The 20,691-nt window shown below is 44.3% G+C and overlaps 1 protein-coding gene across 1 annotated transcript in view; it reads right to left on the reverse strand.

The window, feature by feature from the left end:
* Nucleotides 1-2,826: 2,826 nt before the first annotated feature.
* Ltbp1 (latent transforming growth factor beta binding protein 1) overlaps nt 2,827-20,691 on the reverse strand; it is a 394,201-nt gene continuing 376,336 nt past the window's right edge. The window contains exons 32-34 of the mRNA XM_036171423.1: nt 8,885-9,007; nt 4,604-4,753; nt 2,827-3,790 (exon numbers count right to left, since the gene is read on the reverse strand). Of these exons, the coding sequence (XP_036027316.1) occupies nt 3,609-3,790; nt 4,604-4,753; nt 8,885-9,007 (455 nt within the window). The 3' untranslated portion in view covers nt 2,827-3,608. The remainder of the gene's footprint in view (nt 3,791-4,603; nt 4,754-8,884; nt 9,008-20,691) is intronic.

The following is a 20,691-nucleotide window of genomic DNA, read 5'->3' on the forward strand; positions in this document are numbered from 1 at the left end:
GCAGTCTGTAGAGAAACGATCTCAATGACAGCTGTGGTTGAGTGTGCCTTCTTTAGACCCTAGTTTATTTTTGCGCTGATATTTCCCATCTATCTCTTCTGTTAATTTTGGGGCTCATCTATTCCCGCTTTTTTAAATCTTCAAACTGCATGGCCGCGCTGTTCATTTGCGATTTCTCTCTCCATCCCTCCCCCCTCTTCTCTGTGCACATCAGTGAGGTGAGCTCCTTGTTTTGTCTTGTCTTTAGATCCATTTAATGTATTCCATTTAACAAGTTATATTAGTAGGGAGGGGCTCACGCCTGTCCTTTTCTCGCTTTTCCACTAGTCATTTTGAACATTCCTTATTTCTGTGTTCCCCTCTCCTTCATCTTTGTAGTATGATGTTTTACTGCACTAATAATATTTAGTCCTTTTGGTTCTCTTTTGTGCATTTAATATTTCTTGTTGGACATGATATTTACATGCTCACAAATTTAGATTAGGGCTTCCTTAAGTATCTTTTTTAAAGGCTGGCCAGCTCTTTATAGGGCCCTTCAATAACGTCCTGTCTTGACATGACAGTTTCACTTCATTCCTGAAGGCGAGCATGATGGAGGACAGTCTTGGTGGCTTCAGGGCCCAGACTATCTCATCCCATTCCTTCCAAGCCTATAGAGATTCTCTTGACTGTGTGCCTCTGTCAACTTGTCAGGACCTCTGTGGGGGCTGGGTGACATGCACCACAAAGGAGAGATGGCAAGAGTAACTACGGTATTCATCTTTGAAACAGCAATGAAGTGCTTTCCCAAGTACAGGGCTATGATCAAGCCTAGGCAAATTCTTCTGTGGCTCCTTGCGGCAGTGTATGCCATGAGGTAGGTGGCAGCCAAGGTTTTCCAACCTGTAACTCCATTGGAGGGAGTGCTTGGCTGAAAATGGGCAGAAATAGGGAGGTGTGTGGAGCATAGCAGAACTGCTCTTGGCTTTCTCTAGTTGGGTGCACCCCAATATGGAGTGACCCTTGGAGCATCCTCCCTCTGCATTCTGCTGTGGTTGGGGCAGCAGCTCAGAGACCCTGTTTTCCCTTCTTGTCCTATGGGCTGTAAGCCCTGAGCTCAGTACAATGGATTAGTGATGGATTAAAGGCGTGTGCTACCACACCTGGCTTTGTCCACCTTGTTTGGAAGACAGGGTCTCTCACTGGCCGGGAGCTTGCTCAGTAGGCTAGGCTAGGCTAGCTGGCCAACAAGGCCCAGGGATCTGCCTGTCTCCTCCTCCTCTTCCGCCCTGGGATTACAAGTGCATGCCACCATGCCTGGGTTGGGGGGAGTGTGTCAAACTTTGGTCCTGATGCTTGTGTGAGCCCTCGCTCAGTCCCTGCAGCATCTTTTCTTGAGCCAGAACCCAACCATCCATTTCTCCTACATGAACAGCAGCTGAAACTATTGAGTTGGTTCAGGCTTTAAGCTTCTATCCAGCTCAAGTGCTGCATTAGCTTCCTATTGCTACAAATGTAGTTGCATCAAGCAACATCATACCGTTACCTTTTTTTTTTTTTTTTTTCAAGACAGGGTTTCTCTGTAGCTTTGGAGCCTGTCCTGGAACTCGCTTTGTAAACCAGGCTGGCCTCCAACTCACAGAGATCCACCTGCCTCTGCCTCCCAAGTGCTGGGATTACAGGCATGCGCCACCACCGCCCGGCTATCATACCGTTATCTTACAGGTCAATAGTGAGCGGTTCACACAGGATCACTGGACTGAAATCAAGGCGCCAGGTATAGACAGTACTGTCTTCATTCCTAGATTGTCCATGAAGAGTCCTCTCCCTGTCTTTCCCAGATCCCACTGGCCATCCATTTCTTTGGTTCATGTGTCCCCTGCCAGTGAGTGGTGGGTCGAAGCACTTCCTTGTTGCACCTGACCTCTTCCTTGTCACACCTCCATGACTCCTTTCTGTCTTTCCACCTTTAAGGTTCCAAGGACACCCCTGGGGATTACCTGAGGCCCACCCAGGCAACCCAAGCTCATCTTTCTCTTTGGGGTCAGGTGACCAGCAGACTTCTCTGACACAGTACTTTTCTTGATTATGACAGATTCCAAAGGTTAGGAAATCAACATCTTGGAGGTGTCATCAAAATGTCTACTGCAGATATTAGAAGGCAAAGGCCTCTCAAGAAAGTATTCACTGCAGGAATGTTCCAGGGGGTCTGCTGAGGCATAGCTTGTTTTTAAAATAGGTTAAAAAAATGGAATTTGAACTTCAGCTTATACTGTGAAACAGCTGTTGTTGCTAGGCTGGCTCATGAGCGAGCAGAGACTCTGCTTTGAAAGGTCTTGTTTGCTCATTCATTATTCCCAACACACGGATCTGTTTTGGTTTTCTAGAGTGGCCATAGGCTGGTGGTTCCAACAGAAGTTTATTTTCTCAGAATTCTGGAGCTAGAGTTTAAGATCTGTGGCAGGGTTGATTCCTCTCCTCTGAGGCCTCACTCCTTTGTAGAGGATCACCTTCTTGTCATCTTCAAGTGATCTTTCTTCTGAAATTGTCCTGACTCCTGTCGCCGAAGGACACCCATGATCTTGGATTACAGTTTACTCCACCAACTTTCATTTCTTCCTTAGAGAATCCTACCTCCAGACAGAGTCACATCCTAAGGCACTGGGACTCAGCCTTCCAACGTGTGAACCTAACAGGGCGATGATCAGCCTGTAACAGTAGCTAACTAGTCCTAACTTAGAAAGAGATGGAGGACCATTAGTTAAGAAATAGGGGCTGGGGGAGGGGAGGGATGTACCATGTTCTGTCATACACAGGCTTTTTTTTTTTCCTACAAAAATGGTGATTTTATTTTCTTATAACATACAATGGTAAATATTTGGGGGGATGTTCAGGAGTTTAAATTTCTCTGGGTTGACTTTACACATCACAATACTAATCCACATTAAGAAGGTCTTCCATTTCGGTCGAACAAAGGGATCCAGTTGAGGGGAGATATGGCAATACATGAAAATAAAGGTGTCCCCCGCCCCCCTCCAAATGTGGATAAAAGCTTACCAATCGCTGCCTGCTCCACAGGACAGACATCCACAGGACAGACATTTGTTTTTAAAAAGGCTCCGGACCAAAGAACAGCACAACCCTGTGTCATAATACTTATAATACAGTTTAACAATATTTTATCAAAGATGTTTGAACTTGAGATTAACGCTGAAGAAAAAAAAATAAACGGTAGCTGAGAAACTGCACAACAAAAAGAAAATCATATAAAACATCTCCACCACTATTTAAAAGCCAAATTTAAGCAATAGTAAAAAAAGAAAAAAAATCAAAACAACATAATAATACAACCTCTGTTTAAAATAACAGCCCTATCCTGCCTCTTTTCCATTGAATTTTACATATGAACAGACTATATATACTGGATTTTTTTTTTGGAGAAACGTCCATTTGGTCTGTCACATCCATCAGGTTCTGGCTTCATTCGCTCACTGTCTTTGGGGTACATTCAACTCCATGTTGGTTCTGTCTTGGCCATTCTGGGTTAGGTGCAGTGTGTCAAGTATACATCTCTCCCTTTTCCTTTACACAGTGCAGAGTATATGGGCATAGGTTACATAGCTTCTCCTTTACTCCAAGTCCCCATCTTTGTCTAAATTCAAAGCAGTATTCAGCGGCGTGCAGTAGTTGGGTTTGTCGGAGGGCACATAGCCTGGCAGACACAAACATTTGTAGGAGCCCTCTGTGTTGATGCACTTGGCGTTCTTGCAGAGGGACATCCGATTATTCAGCTCACTGCATTCATTCACATCTGCAATAAACCAAACCACAGGTCAACGGTCTCTACCATGACTCGAGCCGGAGACACACAGGTACCATCCGCACCTGGGTGCTGTCCGCAGCTCTGGGCCACATAAGCCAGACAGCTTCCTCATGGCTACCCCTTTTAATATGCAGGAGAAACCTTCTTCGATCTTAAAGTAAGCTACCATGGAGAGGCTAGAATTGACTTGTTATTCACTAGAATGTCAAACATTTTGTCAGCTTGACATTTTATAGAGACAAGCACCAATGAAACCAATGATTTTTAATATTTTTATCCAAACTAAGAGCTCGGGAAGCTGTCATTTACTGGATGCTCTTTACTCTTTTAGAGTGGAGTCATATACTCAGGGAAACCATGCTTACTGAACCGTCAAATTTTAAATTTAAAAGTCAAAATAATCACTTGAGCCGTTCTGGCCTTCCCTCTCTATATTTAGCATTATTGGGGGTGGGGTTGGAGGCATCATGGTACAGTCCTGGTTTAGCATGCATAAGACCCTGGGGCTCAGTCTCTGGCCCTGAGGAAAATAAAACAGTAAGGATTCTTAAATAGGGTGATAACTCTGAGTTTTAGTTGTGATAAAAAAAATAATACAGAATATACCATTGACCATCTTAACTATTTTTGTGTATAGCCCTGTTACACGAAGCATAATTATACTAAATGCACATTTCCAGAACTTTTTTCATCTTCTCAAACTGCAACCCTACCCATCTATCTGAAACATACTCAGCTGACCAGAGCTGGTCACAGGGGATCCCACGGAAGAAGTCCTTCATCTGCCACTCTCTTTCTTACCTACGCAGGTCATCTTGGCCATATCCAAATGATACCCATCAAAGCAATCACAGGTGTAACCTTCCTGGACCCTCACACAGCGGCCATTTTCACAGCCATTAAGGATACCACATTCTTCTGCCTGTAATTCCTCAAAGCTATTTAAAAAACCTGCAAGAGAAGAGGCAGGGTCCAGGTTAGAAGTGTTCACCCTCATTCCCTATAGAGAATCACATTAGTAGTATCGCTGCTGTTGTTTAGGATCTCGTTTATTTTAGATGTTTGTTTTAGATACCTTAATGTTAGCTTTAAAATTACTATCAAATATACCTGCACCCAGAGTTAAGCATAAAATGGTTAAAAATTTTACACGGACCAGCCCACTTTTTGAATTCTAATGCTTTATACTAAAATCATGTAATGTGGAAAAAAGGATGAGTTTGAGTTTTGAGAAAACAAGCATGGGTTTGAATTTTTCTTTCCAATTGAGAAATGTGGGATTTTTTTTTTTTTTTAAACGTTTTACATGAATTTTCAGTAGGGCAGAGGTCAGGAAGCCTTTAGAGGTGGGGTCAGTGGAATTCCTGAGCAATGTCCGGCAGGCATTTTCTAAGCAGGCTCCCGAGTTTGAGGATGCGCAATGGGAGTCGCAGAAACAGAGAGTCAGGCTGGCTGTGGGATCTGTTTACTCCGGCTTTCCAGTGAGCCGTCTACAAAGGCCCACAGGATAGAGGGCACAGAAGTGATTCAAGACATCTTGATAAATGGGAAAACACATTATACGTGTATTTAGGGAAACAAAAGGCTTTAATAAAGAACAAAACAAAGAAACTTTTGTTAGGCTCTTTTTATAGTTTAGACACTAGCTGGGAAGCCATTCCAGATGCCTCGAGTTTTAACAACGTAAAAACAACGTGACCAGCCATGAATATGTTGAGCTGTCCTCCTAGAGAATGAAGTTGTAATTATAAATACATGTCTATCAAGGGTCTCCTTCCTTCCACAAAGGGGCTTTAAGGAAATTACAGCCAGACCTGTTAGTATTACAGGGCCTCTGAGGTAATTCTTCAGTAGAACTGTAGGGGGCAGCAAAATATTGTCACTATGCAGGACCAGGTCTTAATTTTCATGGGAGCCCACTTTAAAAAACAAAACAAAAAAACAAACAAACAAACAAACAAACAAAACCCCTTTTAAAAAAAGTAAGGCATCCATGAAAGCCTCTTGCCACAATTAAAGAGGGAAAGAAATGGCAGACACATAAAGCTGATCTGAGAAATACAGACTTAAAAATGAAACCTTCATTGAAATCTTCAAATCCAGTATATCACAGTAAAAATCATTTCAATGACAGCAAGATCATCCCAAAGTCACAACTAGTAAGACTATGTTTTATTATAGGAGTTAAAATGTGCCATTAACAAATGGAACTCGAGTCCTCCTAAAACACACCTTCAGGGTTCTAAATCAGGTAGGCAGGACCTGACCCAAATCTGACCTGGGACCTATTCAGGTCAATGAACACAACTACATCCAGTAGCCACGGTCACCCTCTGTGGCCATTTATGTGACACCATGGCAGAGCTGAGTGGCTACAACAGAGACCATGTGGCCCACAAAGTCTAAAACGTTACCATAGCTAGCCTTTCAGAGAATGGCTAACGCCCTAATGGATTCCAGTTTTGGAAATACCGCTCAAACTGAAGGTGACAGAGACCACAACCCATGAAGGTGGTAAGAATTCTCACTTAGCTCCTTTTCCATTACTGGCTACAGTGTGGTCCATTTCTGCGGCAGGGCCAGGAGCCCTTGCTACCTACAGTCAGAGAGCAGACCAGGCTGGGGAGATGTTTCTAACATACAGGCTGTTTAAAGGCCACTGTAGAACCAAAATCGGAGCTCAAAACCCACATGACGACTCCCTAGGTATGACACCAACGTGTGTGTTGACATTTGTGAATTAAAAAAGAGCTTTAGGGGCTGGAGAGATGGCTCAGTGGTTAAGAGTACTAGCTGCTCTTCCAGAAGTCCTGAGTTCAATTCCCAGCAACCACATGGTGGCTCACAACCATCTGTAATGAGATCTGGTGCCCTGTTCTGGCCTGTAGGCATGCATGCAGGTAGAACACTGAATGTATAATAAATAAATTAATCTTTAAAGACAAAAAAAAGGAGCTTTAGAGTCACGTTGGCATTGAAGAGAAGTTCAGGATAGTTCAGCATGTAAAGTCCTAGAATGTGAACTGTCATGGGGCAGAGGCGACACATGTGTGTGGGTTTTGGGGTGGCTTACAGACTTACCTGCTATTTCTGGATTTGTGAGCTTTCTTTGGATCTTGCTATTTCTCCCCTTTTCTTTTTAAGGAGAAGGTTTACTGATCTATAGCCCTTACTGTGATGTGTATACAAGTACATAGTCTTATGCAGGTCCATTTCATAAGGTGACTCAGGATCATGTCTTTTTAGTAATAAAGCAAGGTTACTATGCACAAGAGTTAGGATTGGGACAGTAGTTATCCTTGGGAAGACTTGGGAAGGGGCAGCGGGAACCTTCTAGAACCATACTGCTCTTGACCTTGAAGAGGGGCCATATAGGTATGTGATAATCAACCTCACTGGAATGGCAGAAACATGGCATTCTGAACTCTGCCAGATGATCAGAACACAGCAAGCATCCTTGGATGGAGTCAAGGTTGGATCATCTCAGAATTGCCCTAACTGGTATATACTGATTCTCTCAAGCTGAAGTCACCTGAGGAACTATTTACTTTTGAACCTGCTACCCAGCTTGCCTTTTCCTATGCCTACCAAACTGTAACGATTCTCCAGGGAGAGAAGTCTTCACATACTTAACCTGGAAAACAGCCTTGGTAAAGGAGGCTGGTAGCTGGGGCGGCAAAAACCTGAGTAAACAAATTCTTGGAAGTAACCCTTACCGTCCACTAATTTCTAGGTGCCCTCCCCCCGCCCCCCCCATAAATCTCTCAGGGAGATGAACAGAACTCACCATCCTTTAGTGATATTAGATATTCTTGGGTTGTCATTCATTCACAAATTTACTGTTCACTGTTTAAAAGCCTCCATGCAGTATGCTCTGGCCATTTCTTTAAACTTTGTTCTTGTATTGTGAAATGTAATTGCACACATTACGTATGTGGGATTGTAATTAAATGCTATGCTTTCTCATCAGCACCTGTATTGTTGGATTCTTAGATCCAACCAAAGAGCTCACATAAGAACAGAGAGGAAGAGTCTCTGCCCTCCAGAACCACAAGGGAAGAAGGAAAAGACCCTTTGACTCTGTGGAAATAAGCCCAAATGCAACTACAAAGTTCTAGGTACTACTCTCATTTGGTGGCTTCTGGAGACAGGTGACAGCTTTCCCTCCCCATCAAGAAAAGACTTCATAGTATGTTGCAACTCTGAAGTATCTCTAAAGTCCTAGCCCCAAGGTCCTTGGTCCATAGGGACCCAGCGTGTGAGAATGCAATGCAGCTGCTCAAGTGATATGCATCACTTGTGAGATGAGGATAGTCCTTGAATTAGAATTTCTCTATTATGTCCAGCCAGCCATCAGCTTGCATTCTGAATTGCTGTTTCCAAACCTCGCTCTGCCCTATCTGAGAGCACAGATGTCTCTCCAATGGAGACACAGTTTGCATGTGGTTTTCTCACATAGGACCCTCTGTCTGTAGGCCATGGGGCATTTCCTTTCTACAGGGGGACATTATTTTCATTCCTGCCTCCACCCTGAAAGCTCTGCTCACAAATCCAGAAAAAGCTGGCACATATCACTTCTTACTTAATAAATCCCCTCACAAGTGGATTCTAAAAATCCATTTCTGACCAAGAAGGGTGGTTTTTGGGGTTTTGTTTTTTTGGACCACCCACTCTAAAATACTTGTAAAGATCAACTTGGTGTGGTGAATGAACATTTGTCATTTCCTTGTAGGGAAATGGAACTAGACCATAACTTAATAAGAAGTGATTGAGCTGTAACAATTACAACAATAAGATCATTTTTATTACGTTAAAGGAAATAAATACAAGAGCTCCCTATCCTCCCCCAAGCCACACTAACTTTGGAATCTGGTGATTCTGAGCCAAAGCAGCAGGCCGTGTAAACCACAGGGATTATAAAACCAGCCTGTTGGGTCCCACCCTGAGATTCTGATGGGTAGGTTGAGACCAAGACCCACAGATCTGCATTCGGAACCATTTCCCAGGGATTATGCTTTGAAGAAAACACTGAGTAATCTTGATCCACAGCTTAACTTAACATGACTGAATGATTGTGCTTACGGTCCTGAATGAAGTAAGGGTCGGTCTCTGGGCCATACTGTTCACTGAAGTCCACCAAGGCATCCCGTCCATATGGCCGCCTTGGTCCCGTCACAGGGATGTTGCACAGCTGGGCATAGTCATCTGAGAGGGAAAGGACACTGTTGGGTTACATTAGACATGCACACCACATCTCAGAGCAGTGAGCCTGGCATCACACACACACACACACACACACACACACACACACACACACACACACACATCATACAGAAGCATCTGGATGGAATGTGCCTGAAGATTCATCTGTAGGAGCTGGGCACATGCAACACACTGAATATTAGGATAGAACATAAATAAGATTCTCAAACAATGACCTAAAAGAGCTGATGATTTTCAAAATCCATCCTTGAAAACATGAGAGACAGACAGACAGAACCAGAGAGAGAGAGAGAGAGAGAGAGAGAGAGAGAGAGAGAGAGAGAGAGAGAGAGAGAGAATCTTAGAATGCATCAGGCCTTCTGGAAGAGAAGCTTTATCCAATTTAATATGTATTATCATAAAAATATAAGAAATAAAGTAATCCACGTAGTAAGTGAAAGGCACATGTCCATACAAAATAGGAAACGCGGATCATAACATGATTCATACCATGTTCATAACATGATACAACAGCGTCTGCAAAGTCTCAGCTTGAACTGACCAGTTGTTCCTATAACTGTCCAACACTGTGGAATGCCAGGCTCTGTGAACATGATTACAACATGATGGACATCACAGCCAGGATGAGCGTCGCACTAAGAAGCAACGGATTGCACACTGCTTCCTATGCTGTCGTGTGGGCTTGTAAGCACTTAATTAACAACCAGTTCACCAAAGCACTTGCCACTCTGAGAGATTCTGTTGTCATCTGCATTTTACTGATGCAGCCATGAAGGCACAGAGAGGTTATGCCCCAGTTGGTGCCCAGCTGCCCCGGACCTAGAGTCAGTCACCAGGCCACAGAGCTTTCTTCACGTGAAGTTTCCTGTTGCTCTTCTGGAACACCGGGCCTTATTTGCTCTTCACCTCCAGCTGCTACTTCCTGTAGCCACATCCCCATTCCAAACTGGACCAGCCCAGAATGGTTGGATGCCTAACCTCCACTCCCGAGCTGAGCCATGGAATTTTGGTTCTCTACCCGCAGGGGGGGCTCCTGCAATTTAAATGCATGGAAAGATGTCAGGCTCTTGCCTACCCTTCATAGCAGTTGACTGGAAAGCCTGGAGAGAAATGTTTCATGTGCTGGATGTACAAATGACAGAAAATGCATTTTCCAAATATAATAACTAGCAGTTGGTGAAAAGTCTGAGTTTCCTAGAGGTCAACTACTCTGCCAGGATGATTAGCAGCAGCCAGATACTAGGCCCCGGGACTAGACTGACAATCTCACCACAGTCACCCAAGGCAACACTTACTGGAAGGTTTTCAGTTTGTTTCCTCCTATATGCAATTAAAGGAAAACACCAAGTCTGGCGAGATGGCTCCGCTATTAAAGGTACACGCCATTAAGCCTGAAGACCTAAGTTAAATTCTGGTACCCACATGGAGGAAGGAGAGAACAGACTCCCGCAACGTGAATGTACACCATAGCTCGCATACACTCGTTCTTTTTCCCTCTCTCTTTAAATAAATAACTCTAAGGAAACAGCTAGTGTGACCTGTAAAGGCTTGCTTTCATCCCCGGACAGAGCATGAAGAGTCAAAGCTCACACATTCTGAGACGAGCACCAGAGCACAGTAAAGCCTCAGAACCCACTGCATCATGGGGCAGGGTAGGAGCCCCATTGCCCCCACCCCTCTCCTCATGCACAGATATTCTAGAAACAATATCCAGACCCCAGATGTTCCCAACACTTTGCATGAAGCCATGCCGTGAGATGAAATGTTAATTTCTTTAAGGAAATAACAGAGCCTGGAACAAGACTCTTGACTCAAACAAACAAACAAACAAACAATAAAACCAACAACAATAACAACAAAACAAAAACCAAAAACCCCAGCTTCAAACAGAGCTCAAACTGCTATCAGCTCTACTTAATGTTTGAAAAAGCACCAAGGCCTTTCCTTGGAGAACAGAATTGTTCAAATGTTTACAAGTTTTAAGAGCTAGGTCATCTCTCTAGATTTACAAAAAACATTTATATATATATGCTATACATCTCGAAGGGAGGACATCTTTCAATATTTCATAGCCAAGCCACAGTGTGATCAAGAGTGGACATTAAAAGTGAATCAATTAATATTTCGGTCTGGAAGACAAAATCCAGAGATGGCTGAAAGCTCTCCCCTGAGACATCTGTCAGCTGTTAGGGAGCCTTTCTGGGACTTGAGGTCCAAGGATGTCGTCAAGTGACACAGAAAGGCCTGGCCAGGGCTGTTTGGCTTTGGTCCTGGGCTCTCTTCCACTAAAACACCGAGATGACTAACCATTGCAGGCACTCACCTCTATCAGGGACAAAGGGGAGACCTCAGGTGTGGTGAAAACCGAGGATAGAGTGTCTACAAGCAGCTGCCTGTGAGGCCCACGCTGGAATGACAGCTATGTAGATATCCACAAATTACGTTATGGGAAAAAGTATTTTGGATTAATGTTAAGGATCTCATCAAAAGTACAGACGAAAGAAATTAAACTGTTGCCAGACCTGGCTAAGGGTTTCCTATAGAAGCTTCCAGACTTGACCCAGCCTAGACAGAGGGCAGCAGAGGGAGATAGGGATTGGGGGGGGTCGAGACCCACCGCATCATTCTCTTCCTTTCTGCCATGCGTTACCACTCAGGAGTCTAGAATACACTGTCCTTTGCGGCCTGGCTGTCTCGAACAGATCACATGCCAAGTTTCGAGACAGTTTTTGTTTGTTTGTTTGTTTGGTTGGTTGGTTTTTTTGGTTTTTCAAGACAGGGTCTCTCTGTAGCTTTGGAGCCTGTCCTGGACTAGCTCTGTAGACCAGGCTGGCCTCGAACTCACAGAGATCCACCTGCCTCTGCCTCCCGAGTGCTGGGATTACAGGCATGCACCACCACCGCCCAGCTTCAAGACACTTTTGATCGGATATCAAACCATCATTTCTGTGTCGCATGCTCTGTCTTGTAGCTGAAGATGTGCACCTCACTCAACACAGAGACAGTTATCTTTCTGGGAATGAGGACAGGTCTGTTCCTAATACCTGTACGCTGTCTCTTCCATCCTCCCATCATGCACCTCGATGATTCTCGGCCAGGGTCAAGGGTGAAATGAGCATGGAGAAACAGGAAGAATGTGGTTTTTGGAAGCAGAAGTCAGAGCTAGAGTGTTCACTGTGTTGTTTATTTTCCTATTTGGCATTTTTGGGCAAGCCCCGGTTTCTACATCTGTCAGGTAAGAGTAATTCTTTTAAAAAAAAATCTATTTATTTTTACTGTATAAATGTCTTGCCTGCCTGCCTGCATGCATGTTTGCCTGTTTGCCATGTGTGCGCCTAGCTCCTGTGGAGGTCAGAGGAGGGCCTCAGATCCCCTGGAACAGGAGTTACAAGTGGCTGTGTGCCACTGTGTGGGTGCTGGGAATTGAACCTGGGTCCTCTGCAAGAGCAGCCCATGTTTTTAACCTCTTGAGCCATCTTCCCAGCCCCTCCATAGGGGTAATTCTTATCTTCATATGTTAATGGCATATGAAAAAATGAGATGATGTGATAGATTTGCTCATACAGTTTGATGCTCCAAGAATATGGAAGTTACTCTTTTTTTTTTTTTCTCTTAAGAGAAACCCAGAAGTCTTTACCGAAGATCTAGAAACAACTGGCGATTCAAAGGGAGTCTTTCAAGTGACATATAAATCTGAATGTCTGAACGGAGGGTGATCTGTGGGCAGAGAGAGCTGCAGTAAATTAAGGATGATGGATGAGCCGACTCTAGGCATTTGTTGATTCTCTTTTGAGATTATCTGGAGATTTTTATATAGGTGGAAGAAACTCGGCAGAGAAAAAAAATGTTCATGAACACTCTCCAACAAGGCACAAAACTGGCAGTTGCCCTGGCAAATTTGTTTACATGTGATAGACTATGAACAACAGAACTTAATATTTGAGTCACAGATCTCATCACGTAGCCCTGGCTGCAATGTGATGTAGACCAGGCGAGAGAGGGATAACTCAGAACATTCCAATGAGGCGTAGGTAAGAGGCCATTTTTTGGGGATCTGAGTATAGACACATTTCTAGAATGTTGTGGCCTATTCATAGCATCCCAAGCCCTGAGAGAAAGAAACCACTCTAGCTTGGAGGTGTGGTTAGCCCTGGGTCTGAGTCACTGCCAGAATCTAGCTAGCTTAGGGGACATGGGTGAATCAGGGCTGGCTGCAGTCCAGAGGCCAAGAGCAGACCCCTGAAGTGTTTCCACAGCTTCCCAGGAGAAGCCAGGAGAACCTTGGCTGCCTCTTCCTCCAGCTCACCATGAGCACAAACACAACAGACTTCGTCCTTAAAGTCCCTTCCTCTTCTCGTGAACAGCAACAATAAATCAGCTAGCCGTCAGGTGCTAGGTGCAGAGCCCCGGCTGGTTCCCTTAGCCGAGCCTGAGAACCCTCCTTTCTGAGGCCCCACGCCCCCACCGCCCCTGCCCCACTGAGTGTTTCCATCTGGGGATTTAGCCGAACAGAAATGCGAAATGAATAGCAAATGGAAATATTAACACCTCAAGGGCTCTCCCCTCGTGGCATTCCCCGCCTCCCCGAGCACAAATGCTCAGCTCTACATCAAAGCTAGGAAAGGACACATGGGTGACATGGGACACCGCCACAAAGTGGTCTAAACAGATCCAGGCCATTGGTCACACTATTTTCCCTGGCACGACAGATTCACACGGCAGATGGTACTGTTTTGATTTCTACTTTAAATGAAAAAATAATTTTTTGTTTAAAAGTCCTCCCCTGGAGCCAGTGGGTCTGGGACCCCTACTGTCATAAGCGATGGGAAGCACATTAGTACATCCTGGCAGGAAATCTCTGTTCTTGATGACAGACACATCTGTGGGGCTGGTCTGGACAGTCACATGTCACAGTGCCACTCTGGCATTCCAGAAACCAGGAGGTGAAGTTTCCGTTGTCTGAGGCAGACTAAATCCAGCTTTTAGAAATGAAGCAGAGGCTGGATTTGGGTTTTCACACACCAGGGCTGAGCCTTCAGAGCTGTGAAATTTAAACTGTGTCTATGTGGGAAGAGCAAGGTCCGGGTCTTCTGTAGTAAGTATAGGGGCCATATTTCATTCCGATTTCTCTACCAGGTGTTTCTCCTACAGGTTTAAACAGGCATTATTAATCGATGGTGGTGTTCCGGTGCGAGAGGAGGGGAATGGGCATTTCCCACAGTGACTGCTAAGTCCCCAGCGAAGGGGAAATTTTTCCTTAACTGAAATGGGTAAAGGCTATAAATTTTCCTCGTACAGTGACCATTTTAGGCCCTCCCATCCTGTGCTGGTGAAGAAAGGTAACAGAAAGGCCTTAATAGGTAGGGTCAAGAATGGCATGGCACTGTCTGTCTGTCTTTTTCAGTGAATAGACGTTTGTCCAGAGTGGAGCAGGTAGCCAGCCTGCTTCCAGGAAGTTAAAAAGTGTGGAACTGTGATAGGAAATTAGACATAACACACACACACACACACACACACACACACACACACTCACACACTCATACACACTCCATAACAACCATACCCACACACAGTTACAGCAGACACACACACATACACACTCACACACTCATACACACTCCATAAAAACCATACCCACACACAGTTACAGCAGACACACACACACACATACACACTCACACACTCACACACACTCCATAACAACCATACTCACATACAGTTACAGCAGACACACACACATACACACACTCACACACACTCCGTAACAACCATACCCACACACAGTTACAGCAAACACACACACACACACACACTCACACACACTCCAAAAACCATACCCACACACAGATAAAGCAGACACACACACATACACTCCAGAACAACCATACCCACACACAGATACAGTAGACAGACAGACACACACACACACACTCCTACATACTCTATAACAACCATACTCACACACAGATATAGCAAACACACACACACACACACACACACACACACACACACACACACACTCTATAACAACCATACCCACACACAGACACAGCAGACACACACACACACACACACACACACACACACACACACACACTGAATAAAAGAACTAGAATCCCAGGCTCAAGACACTTGGGTTCTTGTCTTCATTTCTTCCTCGCTCCTGGTCTGGACCCATTTCCTTGAATCTCAGGTCCTCCACCTATGGAACTAGATTTGTGCCACTCTGTTTTAGCTCTATCAAACTGATTTGTTTCTTGCTTCTTTCTTTTACACAATCAGAGAGAGCCTGAGGACAGCACGAACTTGCTGAGCATCGGATGAACAGGGTGGAGTTTAGCAGAGGAAAAGGGAAAGAAAAATGGGAACCCTTATATTTCAATCTGCGAGCAGCAAATGAAGAAGAGACACACTAACTCAGAGGGGCAGGCTAGGAGCACTGCGGACAGAAAAACAGCCCGTCTATGACTTGGGTGTGAGGGCACATGCCTGTAATCCCAGTACTCTCGAGGCAAAGGTAAGAGGATCAGGAGTTCAAGGCCACCCTGGGCTCAACACCAGAATCAAAACCAAACCAACTAAACAACCCAACAAACAAGGAGGCATTAAGGTAACACTGGAGCACGCACACACACCCTGTCTACTGCAGAGAACATGCGGAAAAAGGAAATCAGCAGGCATGTGCCCTGGAGCTCTGGTGAGCCACACACAGCATACTTCCGATTTATTTTCATTTAGATCTCAGAACCACCTAAGGAATAATTGTAATTAGCCCTTCTTTGTTTCTCTCCAGAACACCACGGTTTATAGCACAACACGTCTAAGGCCAGCAGAGGGCTTGGTGTGTACCCTCTCTGCCAAGCTGTGTTCTGGTCGCAGCTGCTCTGTTCTGACACCCTAGGAAAATTGCTCGATGCGCTCTCCAGACCGTGAGCATCAGGTAAGGACTTTGCGCAGCTCTAAGCATCTGTGGTTCAAATTCCAGGGAGAGCCATAACCATGAGCGGCCGATGAGCTCAGCTCTGCCAGGGTCAGCTCTATCATTAGCAGGATTTATGTTTATTGAATTTGCTCGATTTATTAGGTGAAAGAGATCAAATTGCTTAATGTTCAATTAAATTGTACTTGTCGAGGACAGGGAAGTAATGAGGTCTAAAGTCTTGGCAGGGTTTATATTCCATGGGACTCCTGTAAACCATAACACTTTGAGGAAACTCACAGCCCTAGAGCAATGAAGCCTGCCCACCCCCAGCCTTCACCTAAGGTCAGCCTTCCAACGTAGTCACTCCCAGTGTTTCCCATCAGATGGCTGCTAGCTAGCCAGACTGGCTGACAGAAGAGACTGTCAGCTACACGTGCAATACTACTACGAAATAAATATTTTTTTTTTTTCAAAAATGGAGGTCCCCTTTGTGTTCTAAAACCCGGATTCAAACATTTATATTCTTGTAATAGCATTAAGCTGAGCCACACAGGGAAGCCTGAGAATAGGGATTGCCAACAGGAATTCCTTGTTAAGAGCTCAATGCTAGGCTTCCCCCACTTCTTAGTTACCGGGGCTTTGGGAAGACACCACACCACTTGTCTCAAAAGAGACAGGAGTGGGGTTACCTCTGCTGTGTGACAAGAGGCAAGGCTTACCAATGCTAATGGGGCACAGAGGAGGGATTTCAATGCAATCCTTTTGTAAACGGGGACCTGCTTTTGTTTCTTTCTCTGTGAGGATGGGTAAGCCATGCCAACCATGCCCTTTCCTGCTCTTGGAAGTGACTGTCTAAAAAGCCAACAAATTACGAGAAACAAACATCATCCACAAGGAGTCCATTTGCTTTGCTTTTCCTGATAAAGCAAGTAAGAATTACTCAGAAAGAGGAACCGAATGTATACTTTAGGATAAAAGGGAGGTTGTAGGTTGTATGCCTTGTGAATGTACCACATGCCACTGGCATGTCCACCTCAGAACACTTGCTTTTGTTTTATGTGAATTTTTACCTCCCTTAAAAAAATAAATGCAAACTAACAGGGGATATAACTCGATGCTTGAATGCTTGACCAGCATGCACAAGGTCCTGGGTTCTATCCCTGGTAGTAGTACGTGTGTGTGTGTGTCTGTGTGTGGGAGAGAGAGAGAAAGAGAAAGAGAGAGAGAGAGAGAGAGAGAGAGAGAGAGAGAGAGACTCTGGAGTTCATCTAACATTTCTGTTTTTAACTAGTAAGTAAGGAGACAAGACATCTCCAGGGTCCGTCCAAGCTTCTATGTGTGATTCTGCTTTTTTGTTTAAATTAAAAATAGATATTTTTCTTAAATATATTCTGATTATGCTTCTCCTCCCCCAACACCTCTCAGCTCCTCCCCATGTCCCCTCCCATCAAATCCATTACCCCCCCCCCCTTTCTCATTAGAAAACAAACAGGCATTTGAAAAAAGCAGTAAAATGAGATAAAATAAAAACAGAGAAACTGGAATAGGACAAAATAGACAAACAGAAAAAAGGACACAAAGAAGAAGAACAAGAAACACATACAGATGCAGGAAACACATGTTCACATACACAGAAACCCCATAAAAACACAAAGCCGGAAACTGTAGAACAAACACAAAGGACGTGTAAGGTACAAACAAACAAACAAACAGCCAATACTCCCGACAAAGCATTATAAGACAAAAAAACAAAACAACTCTTTTAAAAAATGCCATTGAATGTGTGCTGATTCTAAATAGGATGCTTACTGCTGCCCTGGAAAGCAAAGGGCCACTGAAACTTGTGGCCGCAATTCAAGGTAATAACCACTAGACGTCACTGTTCTGCCTTACAAACCTGTCCCAGAAGGAAACGGAGATTGAGAGACCTTGAAAGGTATTCCAAAAGCCCAAGTCGGGTTAAACTCTCAAAGTTTTAACTACTAAATATGATCATTTTTAGTAATAAATGTACACATTTCCTTTAATTCTATTTTAAACTATATTCTAAAGTATTTTTAACAAAGCTTCTTATTTTTAAAATTTACACTAGAGAAAACTGACCTGATATTTGTTTAAAATTCTCTTAAGAGTCAGAACTCAAGATTCTAAACAAACAAAACAATCAGATAGCCCTCGGAACCTACTGCTATCATTTGAAGAACAAGTTCTGACTAACTTACGTACTATTACTTAACAGTAAATGGTTATTGGTAAAGCTGTATTCCATTCAATTACAGGAAATAAGATGTCATTACTTAGCAAAAACTTGGAATTATTTTAAGATCTCTGATTATGTTTTATAATTTCTTTGTATGTTGCTATCTCACCTCACTTTAAAGAGACTCTCCTTGTCCCCCAGGGCTGTTCCCAATCAGTTATAATCCTAATGGGGTACATTCTGGCACTGACATTTTTGTCCATCCTTGCTAGGGACTCGTAGGTTACCAAGTGAGTAGCATCGTGTAGAAATGAGGGGGCAACCAACACAACTGTTCACAACAGTTCTGCTGGTCCCGAAGACTCAAGGCTCAGGGAGAAACATTAAAAAGGAGCCAAATGTGTCAGGGATCCTCCTTACCAAGCTACATCTTCCTCTTGAAAGTTGTTCCTTACATTAAAGATTGGCTGCTGATGGGAAACCATTACTTCCCTAGGCTCGACCAAATTCATCCAAACATGAGGTTTATTTTTTTAAAAACCATGGTTCTGGGAATCAAATCAGGACCTGTAGTTAGATTTTTCTTGCCTGGCCCACAGTCAGGACAAATCTCTCTTACCGGCCAATGCCACAGTCACCCAGACCCAACCAAGAAAGCATATAGAGACTTATATTGTTTACAAACTGTATGGCCATGGCAGGCTTCTTGTTATCTACCTCTTCTATCTTAAATTAACCAATTTCTATAAATCTATACTTTGCCACGTGGCTCGTGGCTTACCAGTACCTTACATCTTGTCATGGCCACGGCTGGCAGTATCTCTCCCCTCAGCCTTCCTGTTCCCAGCCTTCACCTCTTCCTTGTCCTACCTACCCTATCCTTCCTGCCAGGCTACTGGCCGATCAGCACTTTATTTATTTTAACCAATTGGAGCAACACATTTGACATACAGAACATCCCACAGGACCTCCTTGGGCATGCTAGGGTTCTATCCCTGAGTCCCTCCTCTACCCCCACCCCTGCATCTCTGGTTGCTCTTTAAGCTCTTGCTAGCTGCCTATCCCCAGGTATAAGGGACACATTTGTCTGTTACAGGAAGGGAAAATGGATCAACCGTCACCTACCAAGGTTTGCCTGCACTGGTCAGAGGTTACCATTTAAAAGGCAGTAGCTGGTGGCTCTGCTCTGACCATAGTAGTCTTATAACAAGTTTGTTAAGAAGAGGTAAAAATAAATGCAACCCCATCTCAGTTGAAAACCCCCAAGCCCACTTCAGGGCTGTGGGATTCTCCTAGTCATTCTTAGAGCAAACCTCAACTGGCTCCATAATGAAAGAGAAACAAACAAACAGACAAACAACAACAACAATGAACCCCAGCATGTATGCACAATATTTGAAAGCCATATCTGCTCAGAGCAAACCTCTCAGTCCAAGTTGGCACCAAATGGAAACTTCTAGAAAACTGGACCTGTCATCTCCGGTTTCAACATGGAAAGCTGAGGCAGCCAAAATGGTTACTTTGGAGATCCGCCGGGTTGCTAGTATCTAGAAACAACAGCGCCTGGGACTCTGGGATTGGTTTATTTAATTAATTTCCTTTCTCTACTTTGGCTTGCTAACTTAGACTCGGATATGACGTCAGTGGGGCTCCCTCCCTTGAAGGCTTAGCATAACTTTGCTGGCACTGCAAACAGTACAGCCCCTGGGAAAAGCAGCATGGATTAAATGACCACTCCACCCACCCACCCACCCATCCAAGTCATCCAAATATTAGTTTCACAAGTGCTCACGTCACTGACACCTGTGACCTTCTGCTGATCAAAATCCCCCACAGTGATCTGTGATTGTGGTTGAGGACATTGGGCCAGCAGCTTCGACCAGTTCTTATCCAGCATTCAGGCTGCACTCTGAAGCTAGTGACATGGAGGGGCCTCTCTAGCTGGCTTCTTGGGTACCACCTGGTCCTCTACACTCCAGGAAATCAGACTCAGAACACAGCTTCCTGGTCCACACTTTCACTGCTCTGGTTTCAGCAATTTGGCCTGCCCTTGCTCTATCAGGATCTACTCTTTTTTAGATGATCCTTACTGTTAGGCAAACCATGCTTCTTTCTCTACTGACATGTTTTAAATAAATGGCTGCAAAATGATCGTAACCCTGATGGGGATTCCTGGTTTACTGCTTTTCCATTAATGCCACTACCAGAGCCCAGTTTTTTTGTTGTTGTTTTTGTTTTTGTTTTGTTTTTTGTTTGTTTTTCCAGACAGGGTTTCTCTGTGTAGCTTTGTGCCTTTCCTGGATCTTGCTCTGTAGCCCAGGCTGGCCTCCAACTCACAGAGATCCACCTGGCTCTGCCTCCTGAGTGCTGGGATTAAAGGCGTGTGCCACCACCACCTGGCCAGAACCTAATTTTAAAACCTCACATTTCCTTCTGCTTCCAGCATCTCTTACTTACCATCTCCCTTTTTGTACCTGGCCCCACTGTCATTTGCTCCTGTTCATCTAGCCCCTTTCCCAGGTCCAATGTCGTTTTCCTAGTTCA

Source organism: Onychomys torridus, chromosome 21, assembly GCF_903995425.1.
Source record: "Onychomys torridus chromosome 21, mOncTor1.1, whole genome shotgun sequence".
Classification (NCBI taxonomy): domain Eukaryota; kingdom Metazoa; phylum Chordata; class Mammalia; order Rodentia; family Cricetidae; genus Onychomys; species Onychomys torridus.